General features: G+C 67.6%; 3 protein-coding genes across 4 annotated transcripts in view; 2 read left to right on the top strand and 1 right to left on the bottom strand.

Annotated features, from left to right (window-relative positions):
• Positions 1–5,686, bottom strand: part of LOC137457055 (putative PIP5K1A and PSMD4-like protein) — a 39,695-nt gene extending 34,009 nt beyond the window's left edge. The window contains exon 1 of the mRNA XM_068168839.1: positions 5,602–5,686. Within this exon, the coding sequence (XP_068024940.1) occupies positions 5,602–5,662 (61 nt within the window). The 5' untranslated portion in view covers positions 5,663–5,686. The remainder of the gene's footprint in view (positions 1–5,601) is intronic.
• Positions 5,687–6,184: 498 nt separating this feature from the next.
• VPS72 (vacuolar protein sorting 72 homolog) lies at positions 6,185–10,733 on the top strand. Its single transcript, XM_068168795.1, has 6 exons — positions 6,185–6,356; positions 6,872–7,024; positions 7,237–7,348; positions 7,540–7,719; positions 8,215–8,356; positions 9,978–10,733. Exons 1-6 carry the CDS (start codon positions 6,240–6,242, stop codon positions 10,408–10,410), a joined length of 1,137 nt encoding a protein of 378 aa, XP_068024896.1. The 5' UTR covers positions 6,185–6,239; the 3' UTR covers positions 10,411–10,733.
• Positions 10,734–11,251: 518 nt separating this feature from the next.
• Positions 11,252–17,836, top strand: TMOD4 (tropomodulin 4). 2 transcript variants are annotated; one of them, XM_068168836.1, is made up of 10 exons: positions 11,252–11,355; positions 12,486–12,617; positions 12,715–12,871; positions 13,689–13,811; positions 14,895–14,984; positions 15,210–15,346; positions 15,758–15,865; positions 16,110–16,253; positions 17,360–17,504; positions 17,699–17,836. In XM_068168836.1, the coding sequence occupies exons 2-10, from the start codon at positions 12,495–12,497 to the stop codon at positions 17,719–17,721; spliced, it is 1,050 nt and encodes a 349-aa protein (XP_068024937.1). In that variant the 5' UTR covers positions 11,252–11,355; positions 12,486–12,494; the 3' UTR covers positions 17,722–17,836. The 2 variants fall into 2 exon arrangements, with proteins under 2 accessions (XP_068024937.1, XP_068024938.1); XM_068168837.1 differs by lacking the exon at positions 11,252–11,355 and adding an exon at positions 11,945–12,025.
• The last annotated feature ends 6,753 nt before the right edge of the window (positions 17,837–24,589 follow it).

Raw genomic sequence — 24,589 nt, 5'->3', positions numbered from 1 at the left:
GCAGCTGGAGGCCTGGAGCAGGCTGTGCAGCCTCCTGCTCTGGAGGCTTTCAAGACCTCTTTGCTGTGTCCCTGGGTGCCCTGCTCTGGCAGGGGGCTTGGACTGAATGATCTCCAGAGGTCCCTTCCAACCCCTGCACCATTCTGTGACTGGGAGCAGCCTCCCCCTGCCACTGCAAAGCCCAAGGCCTCCAAGGCAAAGGAAGCAGCCCCAGGGGCTTGATGGCCTCAGCAGCCCAGGCTGGGGAGGCACAGAGCAGAGGGCAGATGGAAGGACTCAAGGGGGGAAGCTCTGAAGATCAAAAGGACACTGAGTGAGAAGCTGTCAGCATCTCCCCCTGGCACCTCCCTGAGCCCAGGAGGCCTCCTGCTCCCCAACCACAACCCAGCAGACACCAACTCTCTGGTCCTCCTCAGGGAGCGGCTTGGGAGTCAAGAAGGAGCAGGAACCTGGAGCTGCTTTGGCCTCCTGCAGGTCTTGCTCCAAGCTGGAGAAACAATCATGGAATGCTTTAGGTTGGAAGGGACCTCAAGAGCTCAGCCAGCTCCAAGCCCCCTCCCCCCAGCCCAGGCTGCTCAGGACCTCATCCAGCCTGGCCTGGAACCCCTCCAGGGAGGGAGAATCCAGAGCCTCCCTGAGAAACCTGTGCCAGGCTCTCCCCTCCCTTCCTCTAAAGAATTCCTTCCTCATCTCCAGTCTAAATTTGGGAGCAGGGAAGTGATCCTCTCCCAGAAGCCTGAGACTCACTCCCAGAGGAGTGAGATTTGGGTCACTGGGAGGGAAGTCCCTGCCCTCTGGCGCTCTGCTGGGTAAGCAAAGCAGAGCCCACAGGGAGGCAGTGAGGTAAGGTCAACCATCACTGTGCTCAGACAGTCACCAAGGGCAGGAGGAGTGGGATACTTCGGGGGGAAGGGAAAGGGAGCCCCCAGAAAGGGCTTGGAGTGGTTTCCTGTTTCCCCTGGAGCAAAGCACACCCTTGGTGTGGATCAAGCACCTCCTTTTGGCCACTGCAGGGGAACCCTCCTCAGCTCCCAGCACAGAGCCCCAGCCTGCCTTGGCTTGGCAGAGCCTTCAGAGAGCATCCAGGCCCAGCCCCCTGCCACGGGCAGGGACACCTCCCAGGGAAGGAAGCTCTGGGGGAGCAGAGGGAAGCAGCAGCAGAGGCATTCAGTCACCTCCAGCTCCAAAGGCAAGGCTCTGGAAGCCTGCAGGGCTCAGAGGGGTGCTGGGGAGGGGAGCAAAGCCCCTTCCAACAACCCCAGGGAGCAGGGGAGGGAGAGAGGCAGCTTCTGCTTGCCAAAGGGAAACTCAGCTCTCGTTCAGGAAATGGTCTGGGTCAGGGGAGGCCCCAAAACCACAGCAGCCTCCCTCACTTCCTAGCTGCCAGAGCCTCTGCCAGAGGACCCTGGCACCACTGTGAGCATCCTGGCTCCTGCCCTCCTCCTTCCAACACTCATCTGAAGGGCAGGGAACTGCTGATGTCCAGGTCAGGCCTCAAAGCTGAGCCCAGGGCTGGAGCAGCTCTGCTGTGAGCACAGCCTGAGGGAGCTGGGGGTGCTCAGTCTGGAGAAGGCTCCAGGGGGGCCTCAGAGCTGCCTGCCAGGAGCTGAAGGGATCCTGCAGGAAGGCTGCAAGCAAAAGAGACTCAAAGGGTCTTGCCCCTGGACACTCAGCCCCGTGCTGGAGCACCACAGCCAGCCAAGAGCTGAGGGCTCTCCTCTTCCTCACAGAGGGGGCAAGAGGGCCAAGGGATAGAGCAGGAATGGGGCATGGCTGCCTTCCAACCTGCCCAGGGGACCCAGCTGAGCAAGCAGAGAGCCCAGCACAGCCAGGCCTCCCCAGCAGCGCCCCCTTCACCAACACCCACAGCCTGCTCCCTGAGGGGGTGCCCCAAATGCTTCCAGAAAGGAGGCAGCAGGGCTCAGGGTGCAAAAAAACCACCCAAGAGAGACTGATTGAATAGGCTGGGTTGGAAGAGACCTCCAAGACCACCCAGATGAGCAGTGAGATGATCTAGAAGGCCCCTGCCAACCCAAACCACTCTGAGTCGCCCAGTTCCCCCTGCTGCTGGGCCAGGCTGCTGTCAAGTCCTGTGACACTGCCACCCTGGGCCACCTCTGCCAGGGAGCCTCAGGGAGGGAGACAGATGCAGGTCTCAAGGCTTTGGTCTCTAACCACAAACCAGGATGAAGCAGCAGCTGGTTTGGGGCCTGTGGAAAGGGGAAGAGACCTCCTGACTGTCCCCCAGCAGGCTGTGGGAGAGCAGGAGGAGGCCCAGCCCTTAAGAACTAAGAGCTGCCTGGTTCAGCCCAGATGAGGCTGCCATCCCTTCTCACCAAGCCCTCTGTGAGGATGAGGATGGTGCCCAGCTCCTGCCCTCTGCCTTTCAGGTTCAGCTCACAGTTCAGATCAACTGTCAGTGACTCTAGGACCTCCCCTGGGACTGCTCACAGCTCCAGTCCCATCCAGCAGCACACAGCTCCCCAGAAGCCCTTCTGCCTTCCCACAGCACTTTGCCTCCCACAGGTGCCACAGCTCTGCCGAGCTCCCTGCGCCCTGCCGAGCTCCCTGCGCCCTGCCCGGCCCCCTGCGCCCTGCCCGGCCCCCTGCGCCCTGCCCGGCCCCCTGAGCCCTGCCCGGCCCCCTGCCGAGCTCCCTGCGCCCTGCCCGGCCCCCTGCCCCCTGCCCGGCCCCCTGCGCCCTGCCGAGCTCCCTGCGCCCTGCCCGGCCCCCTGCCCCCTGCCCGGCCCCCTGCCCCCTGCCTGGCTCCCTGCGCCCTGCCCGGCTCCCTGCTCCCTGCCCGGCTCCCTGCGCCCTGCCCGGCTCCCTGCTCCCTGCCGAGCTCCCTGCTCCCTGCCGAGCTCCCTGCTCCCTGCCCGGCTCCCTGCGCCCTGCCCGGCTCCCTGCGCCCTGCCGAGCTCCCTGCTCCCTGCCGAGCTCCCTGCGCCCTGCCCGGCTCCCTGCGCCCTGCCGGGCTCCCTGCGCCCTGCCGGGCTCCCTGCGCCCTGCCCGGCTCCCTGCTCCCTGCCCGGCTCCCTGCGCCCTGCCGAGCTCCCTGCGCCCTGCCCAGCTCCCTGCGCCCTGCCCGGCTCCCTGCGCCCTGCCCGGCTCCCTGCTCCCTGCCCAGCTCCCTGCTCCCTGCCGAGCTCCCTGCGCCCTGCCCAGCTCCCTGCGCCCTGCCCGGCTCCCTGCGCCCTGCCCGGCTCCCTGCGCCCTGCCGAGCTCCCTGCGCCCTGCCGAGCTCCCTGCGCCCTGCCGAGCTCCCTGCGCCCTGCCCGGCTCCCTGCTCCCTGCCCAGCTCCCTGCGCCCTGCCCGGCTCCCTGCTCCCTGCCCAGCTCCCTGCGCCCTGCCGAGCTCCCTGCCGAGCTCCCTGCTCCCTGCCCAGCTCCCTGCGCCCTGCCGAGCTCCCTGCGCCCTGCCGAGCTCCCTGCGCCCTGCCCAGCTCCCTGCGCCCTGCCGAGCTCCCTGCGCCCTGCCGAGCTCCCTGCGCCCTGCCCAGTTCCCTGCGCCCTGCCCAGCTCCCTGCTCCCTGCCCGGCCCCCTGCCGAGCTCCCTGCGCCCTGCCGAGCTCCCTGCGCCCTGCCCGGCCCCCTGCCGAGCTCCCTGCGCCCTGCCCAGCTCCCTGCTCCCTGCCCGGCCCCCTGCCGAGCTCCCTGCGCCCTGCCGAGCTCCCTGCGCCCTGCCGAGCTCCCTGCGCCCTGCCGAGCTCCCTGCGCCCTGCCCAGTTCCCTGCGCCCTGCCCAGCTCCCTGCTCCCTGCCCGGCCCCCTGCCGAGCTCCCTGCGCCCTGCCGAGCTCCCTGCGCCCTGCCCAGCTCCCTGCGCCCTGCCGAGCTCCCTGCGCCCTGCCGAGCTCCCTGCGCCCTGCCGAGCTCCCTGCGCCCTGCCCAGTTCCCTGCGCCCTGCCCAGCTCCCTGCTCCCTGCCCGGCCCCCTGCCGAGCTCCCTGCGCCCTGCCGAGCTCCCTGCGCCCTGCCCGGCCCCCTGCCCCCTGCCCGGCCCCCTGCGCCCTGCCGAGCTCCCTGCGCCCTGCCCGGCCCCCTGCCCCCTGCCCGGCTCCCTGCTCCCTGCCGAGCTCCCTGCTCCCTGCCCGGCTCCCTGCTCCCTGCCGAGCTCCCTGCTCCCTGCCCAGCTCCCTGCTCCCTGCCGAGCTCCCTGCTCCCTGCCCGGCTCCCTGCTCCCTGCCCAGCTCCCTGCTCCCTGCCCAGCTCCCTGCTCCCTGCCCGGCGCCGGATGCGAGGGAGGAGAAGCTGTCTGTGCCGGGGGGGGCCGGGGGGTGCCACCCTCCCCCCTCCCTGCCTGAAGGCAAATGATACTCAGACTGCTCTGTGCCCAGGGCCCCAGGCCCTGCTGCCCCCCCGGGCAGGCCGAGTGACTCACGGCTCAGTGCCGGGGAGCAGAGTCGAGTTTCCCCTGGCAGCAGCCCCCCCGAGAAGGCAGGGCCCGAGCCCCCTGCCCCCCTCCCAGCACCTTCTGCAGGGGGCTCAGCCTCCTCAGGCCCACGCCTGGAGGGTCCTCGCCGCAGCCCCCCCCGGCTCCTGCTCCAGGAACAGCTCAGCCCCCGCGGGGAGGCTCAGCCCAGGGCACCCCACGGCGCCGGCCCCAGCGCATAGCCCCCCCCGTGCTGCCTCCCACGCAGGCTCAGCCTCCTCATCCTCACCCCCTCCACCGCCCAGGGGCCTCCCCCAGCGCTGCCTTCACCCCGCGGCCCTGCCCCACCGCATCACCCCCCACCCCATCACCCCTCCACCGCATCACCCCCCACCCCATCACCCCCCCCAGCATCAACCCCCACCCCATCACCCCCCCCGGCATCACCCCCCCCGGCATCACCCCTCCACCCCATCACCGCCCCCAGCATCACCCCTCCACCCCATCACCGCCCCTAGCATCACCCCCCCACCCCATCACCCCCTCCCGGCATCACCCCCCCCAGCATCACCCCCCCCAGCATCACCCCCCCCACCCCATCACCCCCCCACCCCATCACCCCTCCCGGCATCACCCCCCCCAGCATCACCCCCCCCACCCCATCACCCCCCACCTCTCACGCCGACCCCAGCCCCTCCCCGGCCCCAAGTCCCTTCCTGTCCACACCCAGCCCCGGGCACCGCAGGCCTCCCCCCGGCTGCTTCCAGCCCCACTGCCCCCCACCCCCACAAAGAGCCCTCCTCAGCCCCACGCCCCCCGCCCCTCCCAGCCCCCACAGCCCCAGAGTCTTCCTCTCGGCCCCACAGAGCCTTCCCGCGGCCCCCCCCCCAGCACTGCGCCCCCCAAGAGCTCTCCTCAGCCCCACAAGCCCCAGATGCCCTCTCCCCCTCCGTGTCCTGCTCAGCCCCACAGAGGCCCCTCCGCACCGCCCGCTGCCCTGGGGCCCCTCCCCTCAGCCCCACAGACCTGCTCTCCCTCCCCGCGTGCTGCCGGGCCCCAGGGAGGCCTCTCCCAGCGGCACACACAGCCCGGGAGCCCCTCCGCGGCGGCTCTCGTAGCCCCGCCGCACTCCGCACCCCCTTCCCGACCCTCCTCTCCGCTCCCCGGGCCCCCAGAGCCCAGCCCCGGTGCCCCCACCCCGCCCCCCGGGCCCGCCGGGCCCAGCCCCGTACCCGCCAGGCCGCCGCCGCTGCTGCCGCTGCTGCCCCCCGACTCGGGCCCCGCCGCCGCCATCTTGCCGCGCGCCCTCCTCTCGCGGCGGCCAGGGGCGAGCACGCGCCGCCCGCGCCCCTCCCCGGCTGCCTCCGGCCCCTCCCCGCTAGGCCCCGCCCCCGCGCGGGGGCGGTGGGAGACAGTCCAGGAGCGGGCAGGGGAGGAACGTCCCTGGCGCATGCGCAGAGCTCGGCGAGGGACTCCAAAACAAAGCCGGGGGGAGCACGTGGCGGCGCCGGACGCTGCCGGCCGGCCGTGACGTCACCCGGTGACGTCATCCCCCAAGTCTCTCCCCAGCCGGAGCGATGAGGCCGCGCTGAGAGGGAGGGGGAAGGGCCCACAGACCGGCACGAGGCGCGGGGGCGCTCCCGCTACGTCACCTTCCCCGTGACGTCACTTTCCCTCGATGTCTCTAGGATGGCCCCTTCCCAGTGACGTCATCTTCCCAGGGACGATGGCTTCGGTTCCTCCCCTCCCCGCGCCCCCGGAAGGAGTCCGCAGTGCCGCCGCGGCCCGCGCGGGGGCGCTCGCAGCCATCGGCAGCTCGGCGCTGGCCGCGTCCAGCCCGGCGGCAGCGGAGCGCAGCGGAGCCGCGGCCATGAGCCTGGCGGAGGGCCGCGCCCCGCGCCGCACGGCCGGGAACCGCCTCTCGGGGCTGCTGGAGGCCGAGGAGGAGGATGAGTTCTACCAGACCACCTACGGGGGCTTCACTGAGGTGCGGGGACGCGGCGAGCTGCGGCAAGAAGGGGCCGGGCGGGGGTCTCGGGGGCCTTGGAGCGAGGGCGTCTCAGGGCTGGGGGGGGCTCGGGGGCGGAGTGCGGTGTCCCGGGGGGGCTCGGCGGAGAGGCGGGAATCACCGTGGGGGGGATCCGAGGGGCTTAGCTTTGGGGCTGTCTGTTAGGGAATCGCTCGGGGTGGAGGGCCGCCGGGGCTGGGGGGGGGGCCGCTGGGGCGCGGGGGGGCCGCTGGGGCTCGGGGGGGCCGGTGGGGCTCGGGGGGGCCGGTGGGGCTCGGGGGGGGGGCCGGGGCTCGGGGGGGGGGGCCGGTGGGGCGCGGGGGGGCCGCTGGGGCTGGGGGGGGCTGCCAGGGCTCGGGGGAGCTCCGGGGCTCGGGGGGGCCGCTGGGGCTGGGGGGAGCTCCGGGGCTCGGGGGGGCCGCTGGGGCTGGGGGGGGGCCGCTGGGGCTGGGGGGAGCTCCCCGGGCAGCGCCGCAGCCGCTTGGTCCCCGCAGGAGTCGGGCGATGATGAGTACCGCGGCGACCAGTCGGACAGCGACGACGAAGTGGATTCGGACTTCGACATCGACGAGGGCGACGAACCGGGCAGCGACCAGGACGAGAGCGAGCCCAAGCGCCGCCGCCGCGTGGTCACCAAGGCGTACCGGGTACCGGCGGCGCCGGGGGCTGCCCCGTAGGGAGAACCCAGGCTGTGCCGAAGCTGAGGCCGGGGGGCAGACTTCCATCTTCCTCACATCCCCTGCTCCATCCCACAGGATGATTATGGAGAGGAGAAGTTTGCCTTGCGTCCTCTGCCCCTTCCCAAGGGATTGCCGCAGCCAGGAGAGGTTTTCCTCATCTCCCTTCCCCCATCCTACAGGAACCTCTCAAGAGCCTTCGCCCCAAGAAGCCAGAGACCCCCAGCAGCAGCTCCCAAAAGCCCCGGGAGGTGAAATCCATCCCCCTGGAGCTGCAGGATGACCTGGGAGACAGTGAGTGCCCTGGCACGGGGGGGGGGAGGCTGGGGGCAGCCCCGGGGCTGCCAGTGCTGAGCCAGGTGCAGGCAGCGCCCACGGTGAGCCAGGCCTGGGCAGTGCTGGGGTGGGTTGCACCCAGGGGGACAGAGGGCAGCCTGTGGCTGAGCTCCAGCTGAGCCGGGCTCAGCGGCGCCCCCACGCGGCAGGCCGGAAGCACATGCGGCAGTCGACCACGGAGCACACTCGGCAAACCTTCCTGCGGCTCCAGGAGAGGCAGGTCCAGTCCAAGAGGAAGAAGGGAGGCCCCAACTACGACCGGCCCCTGACACAGGAGGAGCTGCTGGAGGAGGCGAAGATCACAGAGGAGATCAACCTCCGCTCCCTGGGTGAGCTGGGAGCTGTGCCCAGGGGTGCAGGGACCCCCCAAAGGGTGCTGGGGCAGGGGAGAGGAGGGTGCTGTGCCCAGGGGTGCAGGGACCCCCAGAAGGGTGCTGGGTGAGCTGGGAGCTGTGCCAAGGGGCACAAGGACCCCCAGGGTGGTGCTGGGGGGCGGGGCAGGGCGGTGGTGCTGGGGGGGCGGGGCAGGGTGGAGCTGGGGGGTGGGACAGGGCAGTGGAGCTGGGGGGCGGGGCAGGGCGGTGGTGCTGGGGGGCAGGGCAGGATGGTGCTGGGGGTGGGGCAGGGCGGTGGAGCTGGGGGGCGGGGCAGGGCGGTGGTGCTGGGGGGCAGGGCAGGATGGTGCCGGGGGTGGGGCAGGGCGGTGGTGCTGGGGGCAGTGCAGGATGGTGCTGGGGGGTGGGGTGGTGCTGGGGGGCGGGGCAGGGCGGTGCTGGGGAGCAGGGCGGTGCTGGGCTGAGCCTCCCCCCTTGGGGCTGCCCCAGAGAACTACGAGCGCCTGGAGGCCGACAAGAAGAAGCAGGTGCAGAAGAAGAGGAAGTGCGTGGGGCCTGTGATCCGGTACTGGTCTGTGACCATGCCCCTGCTGCCCGAGCCGGGCAGGGAGGAGAACGTGGACGTGGAGGGGTAGGTTGGGCTCCCCTCAGCTGTGGTTTGGTTTCCTCCCCATGTACCCAAATGAGTTTCCCTGTCCCCACCCTGAGCCTTCCCCGGGCTCTGCAGTGTTTTGGAGTCCCTCAAGCCTCACCTCTCAGGTGTGGCTGGAGCACATCTGGTCTGCACACCCTGGGAGCTCTGCCAGGGCTTCCTCCCCCCCATCCCCAGAGAGGTCTCTTGGGTTCTGAGACCTCAGAGCAGCCTTCCAGAACCTGAAGGGGCTCCAGGAGAGCTGGGGAGGGACTTTGGACAGGGGCTGGGGGTGACAGGCCAAGGGGCAGTGGATTTGAGCTGGGAGAGGGGAGACTGAGACTGGAGATGATGAGGAGATTCTTGGGAGGGAAGCTGGGGAGAGCCCGGCACAGGCTGCCCAGGGAGGCTGTGGCTGCCTCCTCCCTGGAGGTGTTCCAGGCCAGGCTGGATGAGGCCTTGAGCAGCCTGGGCTGGTGGGAGGGGTCCCTGACCATGGCAGGGGGTTGGAGCTGGCTGAGCTTTGGGGTCCCTTCCAACCAAGGCTGTGACACTTAACCAACCTCACTCCAGCCCCAGCAGTGCTGCCAGGTGAGGTCAGAGAACAAAACTCCCCAAAGTTGCCACACAAAACCATTGTGGGGGGAAGCTGGAACTGCCTTGGTCTTGAAGCTCCCTTCCACTGCCTCACAGATCCCAGGAGGTCAGGGTTGGAAGGGACCTGCAGAGGAGGTCAGGGTTGGAAGGGACCTGCAGAGAGCAAAGGAGGTCAGGGTTGGAAGGGACCTGCAGAGGAGGTCAGGGTTGGAAGGGACCTGTAGAGGAGGTCAGGGTTGGAAGGGACCTGTAGAGGAGGTCAGGGTTGGAAGGGACCTGCAGAGTCAGAGGAGGTCAGGGTTGGAAGGGACCTGTAGAGTCAGAGGAGGTCAGGGTTGGAAGGGACCTGCAGAGGAGGTCAGGGTTGGAAGGGACCTGCAGAGGAGGTCAGGGTTGGAAGGGACCTGCAGAGAGCAGAGGAGGTCAGGGTTGGAAGGGACCTGCAGAGTCAGAGGAGGTCAGGGTTGGAAGGGACCTGCAGAGTCAGAGGAGGTCAGAGTTGGAAGGGACCTGCAGAGGAGGTCAGGGTTGGAAGGGACCTGCAGAGAGCAGAGGAGGTCAGGGTTGGAAGGGACCTGCAGAGTCAGAGGAGGTCAGGGTTGGAAGGGACCTGCAGAGTCAGAGGAGGTCAGGGTTGGAAGGGACCTGCAGAGTCAGAGGAGGTCAGGGTTGGAAGGGACCTGCAGAGTCAGAGGAGGTCAGAGTTGGAAGGGACCTGCAGAGGAGGTCAGGGTTGGAAGGGACCTGCAGAGAGCAGAGGAGGTCAGGGTTGGAAGGGACCTGCAGAGTCAGAGGAGGTCAGGGTTGGAAGGGACCTGCAGAGTCAGAGGAGGTCAGGGTTGGAAGGGACCTGCAGAATCAGAGGAGGTCAGGGTTGGAAGGGATCTCTGGGGCTCCTCGAGTCCAAGCCCCCTGCCAAAGCAGGAGCACAGAATCCTGGGCAGGTCCCACAGGAGCAGATCCAGAGTGGGCTTTGAAAGCCTCCAGAGAAGGAGACCCCATCCCCATTCTGTGCCTCTTGTAGCTTGGACCAAGACCTCCAGCCGGCCGAGGCAGCCCCAGCTCCACCTCTGGGCAGTGCTGGGAAGTGCTCCAGGACCTTCATCTCCTTCAGCGACGACGAAACCTTCGATCGCTTCTTCCCCCGGGCCAAGCCCCCGCGGCTGCCGGTGCGGGAGCTGTGTCCGGTCACCCACCGGCCGGCCGTCTACCGGGACCCCATCACCGACATCCCCTACTCCAACATCAGAGCCTTCAAGATCATCCGGGAGGCTTACAAGAAGTACATCACCGCCCACGGCCTGCCCAGCGCCGCCGCCTCCTCCTCTTCCTCCTCCTCCTCCTCCGCCCCCCTGGGAGGAGCTGCCGCGGCCGCCGCTGCCCCCCCCGGACCCGACCCCGGGCTGCGCCCTGCCCGCCAGAAGATCATCATCAAGCAGAGCGTCCCCGGCAGCTGAGCTGCAGAGGGGGGCCTAGGGGTCCCCAAAAGGAGCTTGAGGTGTCCCTAGGGGGCATGGAGGTGGCTGGGGGTGGAGGTCTCTTCTCACCCCTCCCCCAGCTCCAGGACTTTGTTGTTCTCTTTATCTCCTTCCTATTTTTTTTTACGTGTAAAAGGGAAATGAATTCCAGAGGCCTGCCAGCCACGGGGCGGGGGGGGGGGTGAGGGTGGGGGTCTCTTTCCTGTCACCAGGAGCCCCTCTGCTACCCCCAAGGGGTGCAGGATTCCTCCTCCCCCCCCCTCCTTTTCTCACAGTCTCTCCAATAAAGAACAGTTCCCGAGGCTGCTGCTCTCAGGATGCCTTCGGGGGGGGGGAGATTCGAGGGGAGGGGGGACCCCTCCAGCACCCAGAGCTGCTGTCTTCGGGGGGGACACACACTTAGGAGCAGAGTCACCCAGGTAGTTGTGGGGGGAAGGGGGAAAAAACATCCCTGAGGGAGCAGGGAGGAGGTCTCAGGGGTCTCCAGAGCACTGCAGGACCCCAAGCACAAAGTTCAGCCTCTGCTGTGGCCCCCCAGGGGGTGCGGGGGGGGGGGGGGCACACTGCCAGGGGTGCTGTAGTGCAGCTGGCAGGGCTTGACCCCACCTGGGCAGCAGGGAGGGGGTCTCGAGGGTCTCCAGAGCGCTGCAGGACCCCAAGCACAAAGTTCAGCCTCTGCTGTGGCCCCCAGGGGGTGCGGGGGGGGTCGGGAGGGCCCCCCCGGGCCGAGGGGTGCCGGGTGGGGCCGCCGGGGCTGGCAGGGCTCGATAGCGGCCGGGGTTATGTGATCCTGCCCCTCCCCGCCGCTCGCAGAATAAATCGCTGATCTCATGCCCTGCGCCGCCGGAGCCCTTGGCTCAGCACCGGCGCTCAGCACCCAGCCAGAGCGCCGCCGCCGCCCCCCGCCCCACAGCCCGCAGCCAGGTAGGGCCCACAGGGGTGGGGAGGGGCCCAAGGGTTGAGGGGGGAGTCTCCGGGATGCGGATGGTGTGCCCCCCAAGCAGGGGGTCTGGGTGCTGTCAGCTGCTCCCCAAGGGGTCCCTCCAACCCTGCAGGGATCACCCACGGGGGCTTGGTTCCTCCTGGGGGTACTGAGTGGGATAGCTGGGGGTGGGGGTCCCCTCCCAGCCCTGGGGACTCAGCTCTTGGGGGACAAATCCCAACCTGCTCCTTCTCGGGGGGGCTGACCCCAGTGTCAGGGCAGTCGTGGCCCCAGGGCTCAACCCAACAGGGAGGGTGGAACCTGGGGGAGTTTGGGGGGTGGTGTTAAAGTGGGGCTGGAGGGGGGGGCGGGGGGAGGCTCAACTGGAATTTGGCCTCCAGGCACTGGGGAAGACGAGGGGGGGAGAGGGGGGAGAGGGGGAAGTAAGGTTTTGGGGGTGGGAAGCACTGAGGGGAGAGCAGGTCCTGGTGCTGGTCCTGGTCCTGGTGCTGGTCCTGGGGAGCACTGAGGTGACTCCAGGTCTTGGGGAGCATCTTGGAGCTGTGACCCCCACCCTGGGGTGCCCCCCAGCCCCACCAGAGCAGTAGGGACCCAATACCACCCTGTGGCACAAGGGCCATGGCCTGGAAGGGGGAGCAGAATGGCACAGAGGTGAGGGCACCATGGCACGGAGGGGGTGAGCATGGCACAGAGGTGAGGGCACCATGGACGGAGGGGGGGACCTTGGCACAGAGGTGAGGGCACCATGGCACGGAGGGGGTGAGCATGGCACAGAGGTGAGGGCACCATGGACGGAGGGGGGGACCTTGGCACAGAGGAGGGGCACCATGGCACGGAGGGGGTGAGCATGGCACAGAGGTGAGGGCACCATGGCACGGAGGGGGTGAGCATGGCACAGAGGAGGGGCACCATGGCACGGAGGGGGGGACCTTGGCACGGGGCGGGTGAGCACGGTGTGGAGTGGAGTCACTCTGGCATGGACAGGGGGGAGGATCGCCCTGGCGCGGAGGTGGGGGGGTGGGGGATGGTACCTCCTGCCACAGGGCATCCTCCCACCCCCCCAGAGCCTCCCAGCAGCTTCTCACCTCCCCTGTGTCCCCTTCCCCCGCAGCCCCCCACCATGACGTCCTACCGGCAGGAGCTGGAGAAGTACAAAGACATCGACGAGGACAAGATCCTGCGGGAGCTGTCGGCGGAGGAGTTGGCACAGCTCGACCTGGAGCTGGCTGAGATGGACCCCGAGGTGAGCCGCCCCATGCCCACCCCCCGCCATGGGAGGCACTGTGGGTGACCCCCACGCCCCCACACTCCCCCATGGGTGCCCCCCCCCCCCCCCCCAGAACGTGCTGCTGCCCGCGGGGCTGCGCCAGAGGGACCAGACGCAGAAGAGCCCCACGGGGCCCCTGGACAGGGAGGCTCTGCTGCAGCACCTGGAGAAGCAGGCGCTGGAGGCTGCCGAGCGCCAGGACCTGGTGCCCTTCACCGGCGAGAAGAAAGGTGCCCAGGGAGCCCAGGCTGGCACACGGGGGGGGGGGGGGGGGGGGGGAAAGGGGGAAAGGGACGGGGGGGGAAGGTGGCAGGGGCCAGGGCGCCCGGGGGCCCCCAGCACTGAGTATATTTAGCTCTGCAGCCCCAGGCTCGCCAGCGGCTCAGGTGTCCTGGGCGAGCTGGGGCCCTGCCAGCCCTCCCGGGATGGGCACCCCCCTGGCAATGTCACCCCCAGAATGGGCACCTCCTGCAATGTCATCCCTAGCACAGCCATTGCCTGGTAATGCCATCCCCCTGTATGGGCACCCCTGGCAGTGTCACCTCCAGCACAGCCACCCCCTGGCAGTGCCACCCCTGGCAATGCCACCCCCAGCACAGTCACCCCCTGGCAATGTCACCCCCAGCACAGCCACCCCCTGGCAGTGCCACCCCTGGCAATGCCACCCCCTGGCAATGCCACCCCCTGGCAATGTCACCCCCAGCACAGCCACCCCCTGGCAATGCCACCCCCTGGCAATGTCACCCCCAGCACAGCCACCCCCTGGCAGTGCCACCCCCTGGCAATGCCCCCCCCCGGCAATGTCACCCCCAGCACAGCCACCCCCTGGCAGTGCCACCCCCTGGTAATGCCACCCCTGGCACAGAGACCTGGTGACAACCCCAGCCCCTGGCAGTGCCACCCCTCCAGCATGGCCACTGCCTGGCACCACCATGCCCCCAGCACAGCCACACAACCCCAGGGAGGGTCCCCCCAGGGGCACTCCCCCCTGGGCTGTGCCCAGTGCCACGTGTGGCCAGGGTGTGACCCATGCTCCCCCGTGCCCAGGGAAGCCTTTTGTGCCCAAGAACCCCACGAGGGAGATCCCCCGGGAGGAGCAAATCACTCTGGAGCCAGAGCTGGAGGAGGCCTTGGCCAACGCCACCGAGGCCGAGATGTGCGACATCGCCGGTGGGTATGGCACAGGCGGCCCTGGGCACCACAGCCTGGCATGGGGCGGCTGTGTGGCACCACAGCCTGGCATGGGGCGGCCCTGGGCACCACAGCCTGGCATGGGGCGGCTGTGTGGCACCACAGCCTGGCATGGGGCGGCCCTGGGCACCACAGCCTGGCATGGGGCGGCTGTGTGGCACCACAGCCTGGCATGGGGCGGCCCTGGGCACCACAGCCTGGCATGGGGTTGCCCTGGGCACCACAGCCTGGCATGGGGCGGCTGTGTGGCACCACAGCCTGGCATGGGGCGGCCCTGGGCACCACAGCCTGGCATGGGGCGGCCAGGTGGCACCACAGCCTGGCATGGGGCGGCTGTGTGGCACCACAGCCTGGCATGGGGCAGCCATGTGGCACCACAGCCTGGCATGGGGCAGCTGTGTGGCACCACAGCCTGGCATGGGGCGGCCCTGGGCACCACAGCCTGGCATGGGGTTGCCCTGGGCACCACAGCCTGGCATGGGGCAGCCATGTGGCACCACAGCCTGGCATGGGGCGGCCCTGGGCACCACAGCCTGGCATGGGGTGGCTGTGTGGCACTACAGCCTGGCATGGGGCGGCCCTGGGCACCACAGCCTGGCATGGGGCGGCTGTGTGGCACTACAGCCTGGCATGGGGCGGCCCTGGGCACCACAGCCTGGCATGGGGCAGCCATGTGGCACTACAGCCTGGCATGGGGCGGCCGTGTGGCACCACAGCCTGGCATGGGGCAGCTGTGTGGCACTACAGCCTGGCATGGGGCGGCTGTGTGGCACCACAGCCTGGCATGGGGCGGCCAGGTGGCACCACAGCCTGGCATGGGATGGCCCTGGGCACCACAGCCTGGCATGGGGCAGCTGTGTGGCACCACAGCCTGGCATGGGGCGGCTGTGTGGCACCACAGCCTGGTATGGGGCAGCCATGGCACACTATAGCCTGGCACAGGGGTGGCCCTGGCACACCACAGCCTGGCACAGGGGTGGCCATGGCACACTACAGCCTCAGGAGAGGGCACACCAGGGAGTCGTGGGGCACCTGCTGAGCCCTGCCCCCTGTGCCCTGCAGCCATCCTGGGCATGTACACCCTGATGAGCAACAAGCAGTACTATGATGCCATCTGCAGTGGCACCATCTCCAACACCGAGGGCATCAACAGTGAGTAGCATGGGCACGGGGGGGGCACCGGGGTGGGATCTCTGGGGCAGGGGGCAGAGAGGTTGGCACCCCCAGCACAGGGCATGGCAGGGCTGTGGAGAGCAGAACCTTCCTGGGTTGCCCTCACATCTGTGCCCCTGTGCCTGGGCACACACAACCCTTGGCATGGCCCCGGGTGCCCCCCATGCCCCCCGGGTGCCCCCCATGCCCCCTGGGTGCCCCCAGGCGTGGTGAAGCCGGACAGCTACAGCTACAAGCCGGTGCCAGACGAACCTCCCAACCCCACGGACGTGGAGGAGACCCTGAGGAGGATCCAGACCAACGATGAGGCCCTGCAGGAGGTCAACCTCAACAACATCAAGGTGAGGGAGCAGCTGGCAGTGCCCCCCGAGGTGCCCAGGGTGTCCCCAGGGCACCCCCAAGGTGCCAGTCCTGCCCCTAGGGTGCCAGCCTTGTCCCCATGGGGGCAGTCTCTCCTCATGGTGTCCTCAGCTGGGCTGGTCTCTGTCCCCAGGTGGTGGCAGGGTGGTACCCGGGTGTGTGCCCACGTGGCTGGGCAGGCCCGTGGGGCTGCTCCCCCTCCTGGGGCATCCCTGCCTTGTCTGTGCCCAGCCCCGGGCTGGCACCGACCTGCCTCCCGTGCCACTTGCACCCCTTCAGCGCCATGCCACAGCCCCTGGGTGCCGCTGCCCCCGCGCCAAGGCTCCTCTGGGTGCCGCTGCCGGCGCTGTGGGGGTGCCCCCGGGCCCTGGGTGACTGTGCCCTCGCCCCAGGACATTCCCATCGCCACGCTGAAGGCCATCTGCCAGGCCATGAAGGCCAACACCCACGTCAGGAAGCTCAGCCTGGTGGCCACCCGCAGCAACGACCCCGTGGCCGCTGTGAGTCCCTGCCCCTGGTGTGGCTGTCCCCTGCCCCCTCTCCCCATGCCCCCCTGGCACAGTGCCCTCCCTCTGGCTCCCTCCCGGGCACCAGCAAGCCCAGCCCAAGCTGCTGGTGGCATCCCCACCGCCGCCCCTGGGGCATCGATGGGGCCAGGAGGTGCCAGGGGCTGGAGGTGGTGCCAGCCTCGGGGTGCCAGCCTCGGGGTGCCAGCCTCGGTGACCCCCTTGAGGTGCCACACAGGCTGTGGCCGAGATGCTGATGGAGAACAAGACCCTGGAGAGCCTCAACATTGAGTCCAACTTCATCACCAGCGCCGGGATGCTGAGCATCATCCGAGCCATGCACCACAACCGCAGCCTGACGGAGCTCAAGGTGGACAACCAGGTAGAGACTGGCACTAGCCGGGGCAGCAGGGGCAGGGGGAGGTGCCCCCAGGGCAGGGGGAGGTGCCCAGGGTGGACAGGGAGCTGCTGGAGAGGGCTGCAAGGCTGAGGAAGGGTCTGGAGCACTGCCTGAGGAGGGGAGGCTGAGAGCCCTGGGGGTGCCTGAGGTGGAGAGGAGATCCACGAAATGATTATGAATAGCTGAGGCTGGGGGTCAGGGAGGGAGAGGGAGAGGGGGAGGGCGAGGGGGAGGGCGAGGGACAGGGAGAGGGCGGAGGGCGAGGGAGAGGGCGAGGGAGAGGGAGAGGGAGAGGGAGAGGGAGAGGGAGAGGGAGAGGGAGAGGGAGAGGGAGAGGGAGAGGCTCTGCTCAGCTGTACCCTGGGATAGCCAAGGGGCAGTGGATGGAGACTCCAGCACAGGAGGTTCCACCTCAGCAGGAGGAAGAACTTCTGCCCTGTGAGGCTGCCAGAGCCCTGGAGCAGGCTGCCCAGAGAGGTTGTGGAGTCTCCTTCCCTGGAGCCTTCCCAGCCCCCTCTGGCTGTGTTCTGTGTGCCCTGTGCTGGGCTCTGTGCTGCTGCTCTGGCAGGGGTTGGACTCGAGGGTCTCCAGAGGTCCCTTCCAACTCCTCACATCCTGGGATCTGTGATGTGGGAAAAACCCTCCCTGGCCCAGGCAGCTGTCTGTCTGTCCCACATCAAGAGCGTGGGAGACCCCCTCCAGGCCCCCTTGAGACCTCCTCCAAGCCCCTCTGAGCCACTCCGAGCCCCTCCAAGCCCCCTTGAGACCTCCTCCAAGCCCCCCGCCCCCTTGTGCCCCTTGCTATTCCGGGGTCCCCGCCCAGAGCTGCTCCTCCTTAACTATATCCTGGCAGAATCGATTTTGCCTTCCAATCATTGACCCCGACCCTCTCAGCTCCTTTCCCTCCCGGGCAGTCTCCAACCCTTCTGCTCCACGCTTGGAGCATCCCTGGGGACTTCTCAACAGGAGATCTACGAAACCTCAGGAGCGGGGCGCGGGGGGAAGGACACCGGGGGAGGGGAGGGGTGGCCCCAACTTGCCGACACTGCCCATCTGACACCGCCCCCCCGACCTTCCTCTGCCGGCAGTGCCAGCGGCTGGGGGACTCGGTGGAGATGGAGATGGCTTCCATGCTGGAGCAGTGTCCCTCCGTGGTGCGCTTCGGCTACCACTTCACGCAGCAGGGACCCCGCGCCCGAGCCTCCATCGCCATCACCAACAACAACGAGCTCCGTGAGTGCCCCCCGCCCCGGGACCACTGCCCCCGGGCTAGGAGTGGGGGCTAAGGGGAAGGGGGTCCCATGCCTGCCACCCTCCCCACCGTCCCCCCTCCCACCCCCCATGGCAAGGGGGGGTTGGGACTGGGCGATCCTCGAGGTCCCTTCCAACCCTGACAGTTTTTCTCTGCTTCTTTTCCTTGGCCCCAGGTCGCAAGCAGAAGAAAACTTAACGGCCCCCAGCCCCCCCCGCCCCCAGCCCCCTCCCTCCCCTCCCCGCCCCCAACCCCTCTTCCCCAGCCCCATCCCAGTGCTGTAAATAAAGAGAGGACTGAGCTTGGGATCTGCTGGGATGTGTCCCGGGGTAGGATTTGTGCCTGAGGCCGGGACTGGGAGCATGGGGATGAGCTGAGGGAGGGGTCGTGGCCGTGCCCCCCCGCCCCGTTCACATCCGGCCCTTAATCCCCGGCCTGAGCCTGGATCCCCTCGGGGAGCAGCAGGGCTCAGGGTATTTATACCTTGGGGGTTGGATTACAGCAGCAGAGGGGTGCAGGGAAGAAGGGTAACCCCCAAGCCCCCCCAGAGTGGGCAGCTGGGTGCCCCCACATGGCACAGAAGCTGGCACCCAGGGCACCCACAGCCTGGTGAGGTTGGGGGGCACATGCAAGGTCTATTTATAGCTCCTACCACCTATTCATAGCAGGAGGCAAGCAAGCAGCCACAGCCTGGTGCCCAGAGCTGACATCACTGCCAGGGACACCCCCTCCATGGGCACAGGAACCAACTCTGGGCTCCAGAGACCCCTGGGTGCTGCCCCGGGGTGTGGATGCCAGCTGGGCATAGCTCCAGGGGTGCCAGCCCTGGAGTGGGGGCACTCAAAGGCAGGCAGGAAAACGGGGGGGAGGGGGAAACTGAGGCAGGGGGAAGGTGTCAGGGCCAGGCACTTTCCAAAGCTCTGGGACAGCTGCTGGGGACAGGGAGGAGGTTGGGGGAAGGGAGGGGATGGGGGAGGGGGTGGGGGGGCCCTGCACTGCCACCCCAAAAGGCCACAACCTGCAGGCAGCTGCCAACGTGTGAAAACATGAGCGTGACTTGGGCCAGGGACAGCAGGGGACAGGGCAGGGGACAGGGCAAGGCCAGGCCAAAGCCCACAGCAAGGCTGGCACAGAGCTCCCACGGCTCTGACCAGGGTCAGGACACCCCCCAAAAAACCCCAGAACTCCCACCCCCAGATGGCAGAAGGCTGTGGGACCCCCAGTCAGTATCAGCCCAAGGAGCTGCCCCAAGGGCTCAGTTTGCTCTGTTCATGAGGGGGGCTGGGGGACAGCCAGGTGGGGACTGCCTCCGGGGGGCCTGGTGGAGGGCAGGGGGCTCAGGCTGGGGGCAGCAGCATGGGAGGCTCCACCTCGGCCGAGCTGAACTCAACCTTCTCATCCTTGACTGCTTGCCAGAGGGGTCCAGCAGCCAGCCAGGGATGGGGACAGAGGGGCAGACAGAGGCAGCGAGAGGTGGCCCCAGCCTGGGGGTCCCCAGCTCGGCGGGGAGGGGAGGGCTGGGTCCAGGACTCCCTCCACAGCTTCAGGGAGTGCTCCAGGGCCTGGCACTGTGTGGGGCTGGGGGCTTGGGGCGGGCTGGGGGCTGCCAGTGAGGACCTTCCTTTGCCCCCTTGCTGCCTCTGGGCTGCAGCTCCCCTGGGGGTGTCTGGGAGGGCAGGGGGAGGCTGCTGAGACCCAAAACGTGGGAGATGCCCCCCTGAGAGCCTGGCAGCCTTGCCCTGCCCTGCTGGTGCCAGCGCAGCCCCAGAGCTGCCTCCCAGCTCCTGCCTGCCCGTGGCTGCGCCCTGGCAGCGGTGCCACCGGGGGGGCAGCTGTGGCTCCTTTGCCCTCCTGGGCTGGCTCTGGCAGGGGCAGGGCAGAGGTTGGTCCTGCCTGGGCCACAGCATCTGGAGAGCTGCTTCCAGGCACCCTGAGAGCAGAGGATGATGGAGGTGTGAGGGTGGGAAGAGACCTCCAAGGTCAGGGAGTCCAGCCCTGTTCTGCAGGCCCTTCCCCAGCTCTGTTGCCCTTCCCTGGCTCTGCTCCAGCCCCCAAAGTCCTCCTGGCAGTGAGGAGCCCAACCCTGACCCCAGGACTGCAGCTGTGGCCCCCCCAGTGCCCAGCCCAGGGGTACCATCCCTGCCCTGTTCCTGCTGGCAGCACCACTGCTGCTCCAGGCCAGGCTGCTGCTGCCCTTGGCCACCTGGGCACCCCCTGGGCTCAGCTCCAGCTGCTGGCACCCAGCACCCCCAGGGTCTTTTCTACTGCTTTCCAGCCACTGCCCCCAGCCGGGAGGCCTCTTGGGTTGTTGTTGATGGGAGAAGGGCTCAGGGCCCCATTAGGACCTCAGGCCCTGGAGAGCTCAAGAGCTTTCCTCTGTCCTCAATCCCAAAGCTCTCGCCCTGCCTCCAGGGCAGGGGGCTGTGTCTCAGTGTGTTTTGGGGTCTCTGTGTCAGGACCCCCAGTGTCTGGGTCGCTCTGTGGCGCTGCTGGGGTCTGTGTGTCAGGGTGGGTTGGCCTGGATGCTCTCTGGAGGTCCCTTTCAGCCCCACCACTCTCTGCTTCTCTGAATATCCACAATACCAACCCCCCCAGGACTCCCACAGCCAGCCAGAGCCTAAAGCAGCGGCAGAGAGCAGGGGTCCCAGGGCAGGCAGCCCCATGGGGGAGCCTTGGGGACACTACCCAAGTGTGAGATGTGCCTGCTGGAAGCCTGCAAGGACAAAAATGGACAACTGCAGCAAGCTGAAGCTCTGAGGCAGCAGAGAGCAGCAGGGTGAGGATGATGTAAAACAGTACCTGAAAGAAGCAACAGATCCTCCCCCCCAGTCCTCCACTAGAACAGAATTAACCAGGTTGGAAGAGACCTTTGAGACCATCCAGCCCAACCTAGCACCCAGCACCATCTAATCAACTCAACCATGGCACCAAGGGCCTCATCCAGGCTCTCCCTAAACCCCTCCAGGGATGGGACTCCACCACCTCCCTGGGCAGCACATCCCAAGGGCCAATCTCCCTTGCTGTGAGGAACTTCTTCCTAACCTCCAGCCTAACCCCCCCCAGCTCCTGTCCCATCTGGTGTCCCAGTGACAGCTCCACCTTGGGGGCAGCAAACATCTCCAGTTTCAGACCTGCAGGCAGGAAAATCAGCCTCGAGGGGGGGTACTCTGCAGGGAGGCTTTCCGTGCTCCTTGGCCAGCAGCTCTCAAAGCCAGCTCCTAACCCACTGATGGGACAGGAGAACAACCGAGGGGCCCCAGATGATGTCCTGTCCCTCTGCAGAGACCAACCAAGGGACTGCAGGTGATGGAATCACTAAGGTTGGAAAAGACCTCAGAGACCATCAAGTCCAACCTGTCACCCAACACCTCCTGACTAACTAAAGCATGGCTCCAAGTGCCACGTCCAATCCTTTCTTGAACACCTCCAGGGGTGGGGACTCCACCACCTCCCTGGGCAGTCCTGTCCCTGTGAGGGGGCTGCCCAAGGCACCCCAGATGATGTCCTGTCCCTGTGAGGGGCCAGGGTCGGCACCAGGCCAGGCTCTGTGGGCCCAGGTGGACCCAAGGGTGTTCCAAGGGGCTGGGGAAGAGCCCTGTGCTGGGAGCTGGTGGTGCAGCAGGTAAGCAGGAAATCCTTGGAGCTGCTGAGCAGAGGATTCCTTCAACACCTCCCGAGTTTGACAGGACAGCAGAGGTGAGAGGGATGCCCAGCCCAGTGAAGGGACAGCGCTGATGGAGAACTGCCCTTGCTGTAATGGGCTGGGGTGCAGGAAGGGGCAGGTGGAGCCTGGAGGAAGGAAGCTCAAACGGGAGCTGGGACTTGCTCTGCAGTCCTTCTGTCATTCCCAGCTGGGTAACCTTTAGGAAGCACCAGGACCCTCTGCACCGAACCCTCTGCTGGTACCCAGGCTTTGGGAGGGGGGAGGCCCCGCTTGGTACCGGGGGGGTCCTACAGAGCGAGGTGGGGGGAGGTGGCGAGAAGCGGAGGGAGGCGCCGGGGCCGCACCCCCCCCGGCCGTCCCCTCTCTCCTCCCCACACAGACGGTGGCCATGGACTCCTTTGCCCCCCACGGACTCCTCTGCCCCCCACGGACTCCTCTGCCCCCCTCGCCGCTCAGTGGGGCCAGCTCTGCTCCTCCCCTCCCCTCCCCTCCCCTCCCCTCCCTCCTCCTCCTCCCCTCCCCTCCCTCCTCCTCCTCCTCCCCTCCCTCCTCCTCCTCCCCTCCCCTCCCTCCTCCTCCTCCTCCCCTCCCTCCTCCTCCTCCCCTCCCCTCCCTCCTCCTCCTCCCCTCCCTCCTCCTCCTCCTCCCCTCCTCCTCCTCCCCTCCCTCCTCCTCCTCCCCTCCCTCCTCCTCCTCCCCTCCCTCCTCCTCCTCCTCTTCCTCCCCCCTTCCTCCTCCTCCTCCTCCCCCCTTCCTCCTCCTCCTCCCCCCTTCCTCCTCCTCCTCCCCCCTTCCTCCTCCTCCTCCCCCCTTCCTCCTCCTCCTCCTCCTCCCCCCCTCCTCCTCCTCCTCCTCCTCCCCCCCCTTCCTCCTCCTCCTCCCCCCCCTCCTCCTCCTCCCCCCCCTTCCTCCTCCCCCCCTTCCTCCTCCTCCCCCCCCTTCCTCCTCCTCCCCTCCCCTTCCTCCTCCTCCCCTCCCCTTCCTCCTCCCCCCCTCCCCTTCCTCCTCCCCCCCCTTCCTCCTCCCCCCCTTCCTCCTCCCCCCCTTCCTCCTCCTCCCCCCCTTCCTCCTCCTCCCCTTCCCCCTCCTCCCCTCCCCCTCCTCCTCCCCCCGCCGCCGCTTTGTGTACGGAGCGCTGCGTGCGTGCGTGCGTGCGTGCGTGCGTCCGTCCGTCCGTCCGTCCGTCCCTCCCTCCGTCCCCCCCCTCGACGTCCTCCTCCCACCAGAGGGGAGGAAAAAGAGTGCGCCCGGCGGCGCAGGCACACTGCATACACACAAACACGTGACCTCGTGTGGGCGGAGGGATACGGTGGCGTCATTTCCTCCTGGGCCGCAGGGAAGAGCGGTGATAGGTGCGTGGCGTGATGACGTCACCCGCCGGCCGGCGCCGCCCCGCCCAGGCGCCGCCTTGCTACACATGGCGCCGGGGCTGGTCGCCGGCAGCTCCTCGCCTCCTCGCCTGTCCAGCGGTGGTTGCGCACGCCCAGGAGGAGATGCGGGGCCTCCGGGCTGCTCTCAGACTCTAGGGGAAGCGGTGGGGCCGCTGTGGCGGGGCCTAGCGCTGCTTGAAGGCCCTGCCGGTGCCTGCAGGCCCGGGCGCCGACTCCTCAGGTGGGATCTGGGGGCGCAGCAGGCTTCCAGGCGAGGCTGTGCCAGCTATTCTCAGGGCTGCCCCCCGTCAGGGTTGTGCCACCTGACTTGATGGCTGCTGGAGGGGAAGGGAGCCTTCCTCACCACGTCCAAGCGAGCAGGTGGCTGGCCAGAGCCTTGCCAGCCCAAGTCGCCACCTGCAGCCTGTGCTCCCTTCGGCTTTAGTTGTGCCTCGGGCATTTGCTACCTTTGGTGCTATTGATTGCGTCTTGCACTCCCCAGGCACCGCAAGCTGGCAGCGTGGCGAGGGCTCGATGCTACCATCTATAGTGCAGTGATCATTAACCTGCTTGTCGTCACTGGGTTTTGGTGTCTCGGTGCGAGGTGGTTTAGGGGGTTAGCAATGTCGGCAGGAGTCAAGCCTGCAGCCTTTGGTTCTGGGGGAAGGTGAAGAGAAAGCTGCTGTGGGTAGAACCTGAGTCCCATCAGCCATGAAACAGTGTGCCCACGTGTGTCTGAGAGCCAGGGATGCTCAAATGCTGCCTGCTGGCCCTGTCTCAATCAGAAGATGCTGAGAGTGAGGTAAGATACTTTGGAGGTCCAAACACTTCCAGAAGTCCTTTTGATTCCTTCTCTCTCTGCTTTATGTCCCTTCTGTGAGGCTCAGCTGAAAAGCTGCCACAGGTTTTGCCCCTCAGGGGTGGCTCCAGAGGGAGAGAGGTGAGGAATTAAAACTGCTGTAACATTCCCCCTCCCAGCTCCTCTGGAGGTCTCCTGGCAGACAGGACAGAGGTGGGGGGACATAGCCCTGTTAGGAGGTGTCCCCTGAGGTGTAAGGACTTTGCTTTAGGAGATGCTTGAGCCTGGATGCAACTTGAGGGAAAGTGTCACCAGCAGGGTGAGGGGGGAGGGGGTTTGCCCTCTGCTCAGAGCCCATCTGCACCACTGCATCTACTGCTGGGGCCCTCAGCAGAAGGAAGACCTGGAACTGCTGGAGGGGATCCAGGGTAGGCCAGCAAGATGATCAGAGGCTGGAGAACCTCCCCTGTGGGGACAGCCTGAGGAAGTTTGGGCTGTCCAGCTGGAGGAGAGAAGGCTCTAGGGAGACCTCAGAGCAGCCTTCTGTACCTGAAGAGAAGGCTCCAGGGGAGCTGGGGAGAGACTTTTGACAAGGGCTGGGAGTGCCAGGATAAGAGGCAATAGCTTTGAGCTGGGAGAGAGGAGACTGAGCCTGGAGATGAGGAAGAAATTCTTGAGAGTGAGGCTGGGGAGAGCCTGGCACAGGCTGCCCAGGGAGGCTGTGGCTGCCTCCTCCCTGGAGGGGCTCAAGGCCAGGCTGGATGAAGCCCTGAGCAGCCTGGGCTGGTGGGAGGGGTCCCTGCCCATGGCCCTCCAGAAAAGCTCGGGCTGCAACCTCACCCCAGAGAAGTTCCTCCTCAGGGTGAGGTGGAACTCCTGGTGTCCAGTGTGTGTCCCTTGTTCCCTGTCCTATCACAGGACACCACTGCACAGAGCCTGGCTCCTCCTTCTTGCCCCCCACCCTTCAGCTAATTGCAGACATGGATCAGGTCCCGCCTGGGGCTGCTCCTCTCCAGACTAAACAGCCTGAGGGCTCTCAGCCTTTCCCCATCCAATGTTCCAGTACCTTCAGCATCCTCACAGCCTCTGTTGGACTTTCCAGTAGGTCTCTCTTCTTCCTGAACTCCAGAGCCTAGAACTGGCCCCAGGGCTCCAGAGGTGGACTCAGCAGGGCAGAGCAGAGGGGTAGCACAACCTCCCTTTGCCCTGCTGGCCACACTCTGAATGCCCCCA

This window comes from Melanerpes formicivorus, unplaced genomic scaffold (assembly GCF_026170545.1).
Source record: "Melanerpes formicivorus ecotype bairdi unplaced genomic scaffold, bMelFor1.0.p_v2 SCAF_158, whole genome shotgun sequence".
In the NCBI taxonomy this organism is placed as follows: Eukaryota; Metazoa; Chordata; class Aves; order Piciformes; family Picidae; genus Melanerpes; species Melanerpes formicivorus.
This window is presented reverse-complemented; position numbering and strand designations above follow the sequence as displayed.

Bases quoted from the DNA above. Each gene is read 5' to 3' on its own strand.
- TMOD4 (XM_068168837.1), top strand. From the start codon at position 11,993: ATGGCCTGGAAGGGGGAGCAGAATGGCACAGAG. The intron at 12,026-12,485 runs GTGAGGGCACCA...CTTCCCCCGCAG, and splicing joins GGGAGCAGAATGGCACAGAG to CCCCCCACCATGACGTCCTA. The intron at 17,505-17,698 runs GTGAGTGCCCCC...CCTTGGCCCCAG, and splicing joins CACCAACAACAACGAGCTCC to GTCGCAAGCAGAAGAAAACT.
- VPS72 (XM_068168795.1), top strand. From the start codon at position 6,240: ATGAGCCTGGCGGAGGGCCGCGCCCCGCGCCGCACGGCCGGGAACCGC. The intron at 7,025-7,236 runs GTACCGGCGGCG...CCCATCCTACAG, and splicing joins TGGTCACCAAGGCGTACCGG to GAACCTCTCAAGAGCCTTCG. The intron at 7,349-7,539 runs GTGAGTGCCCTG...CCCACGCGGCAG, and splicing joins GCAGGATGACCTGGGAGACA to GCCGGAAGCACATGCGGCAG.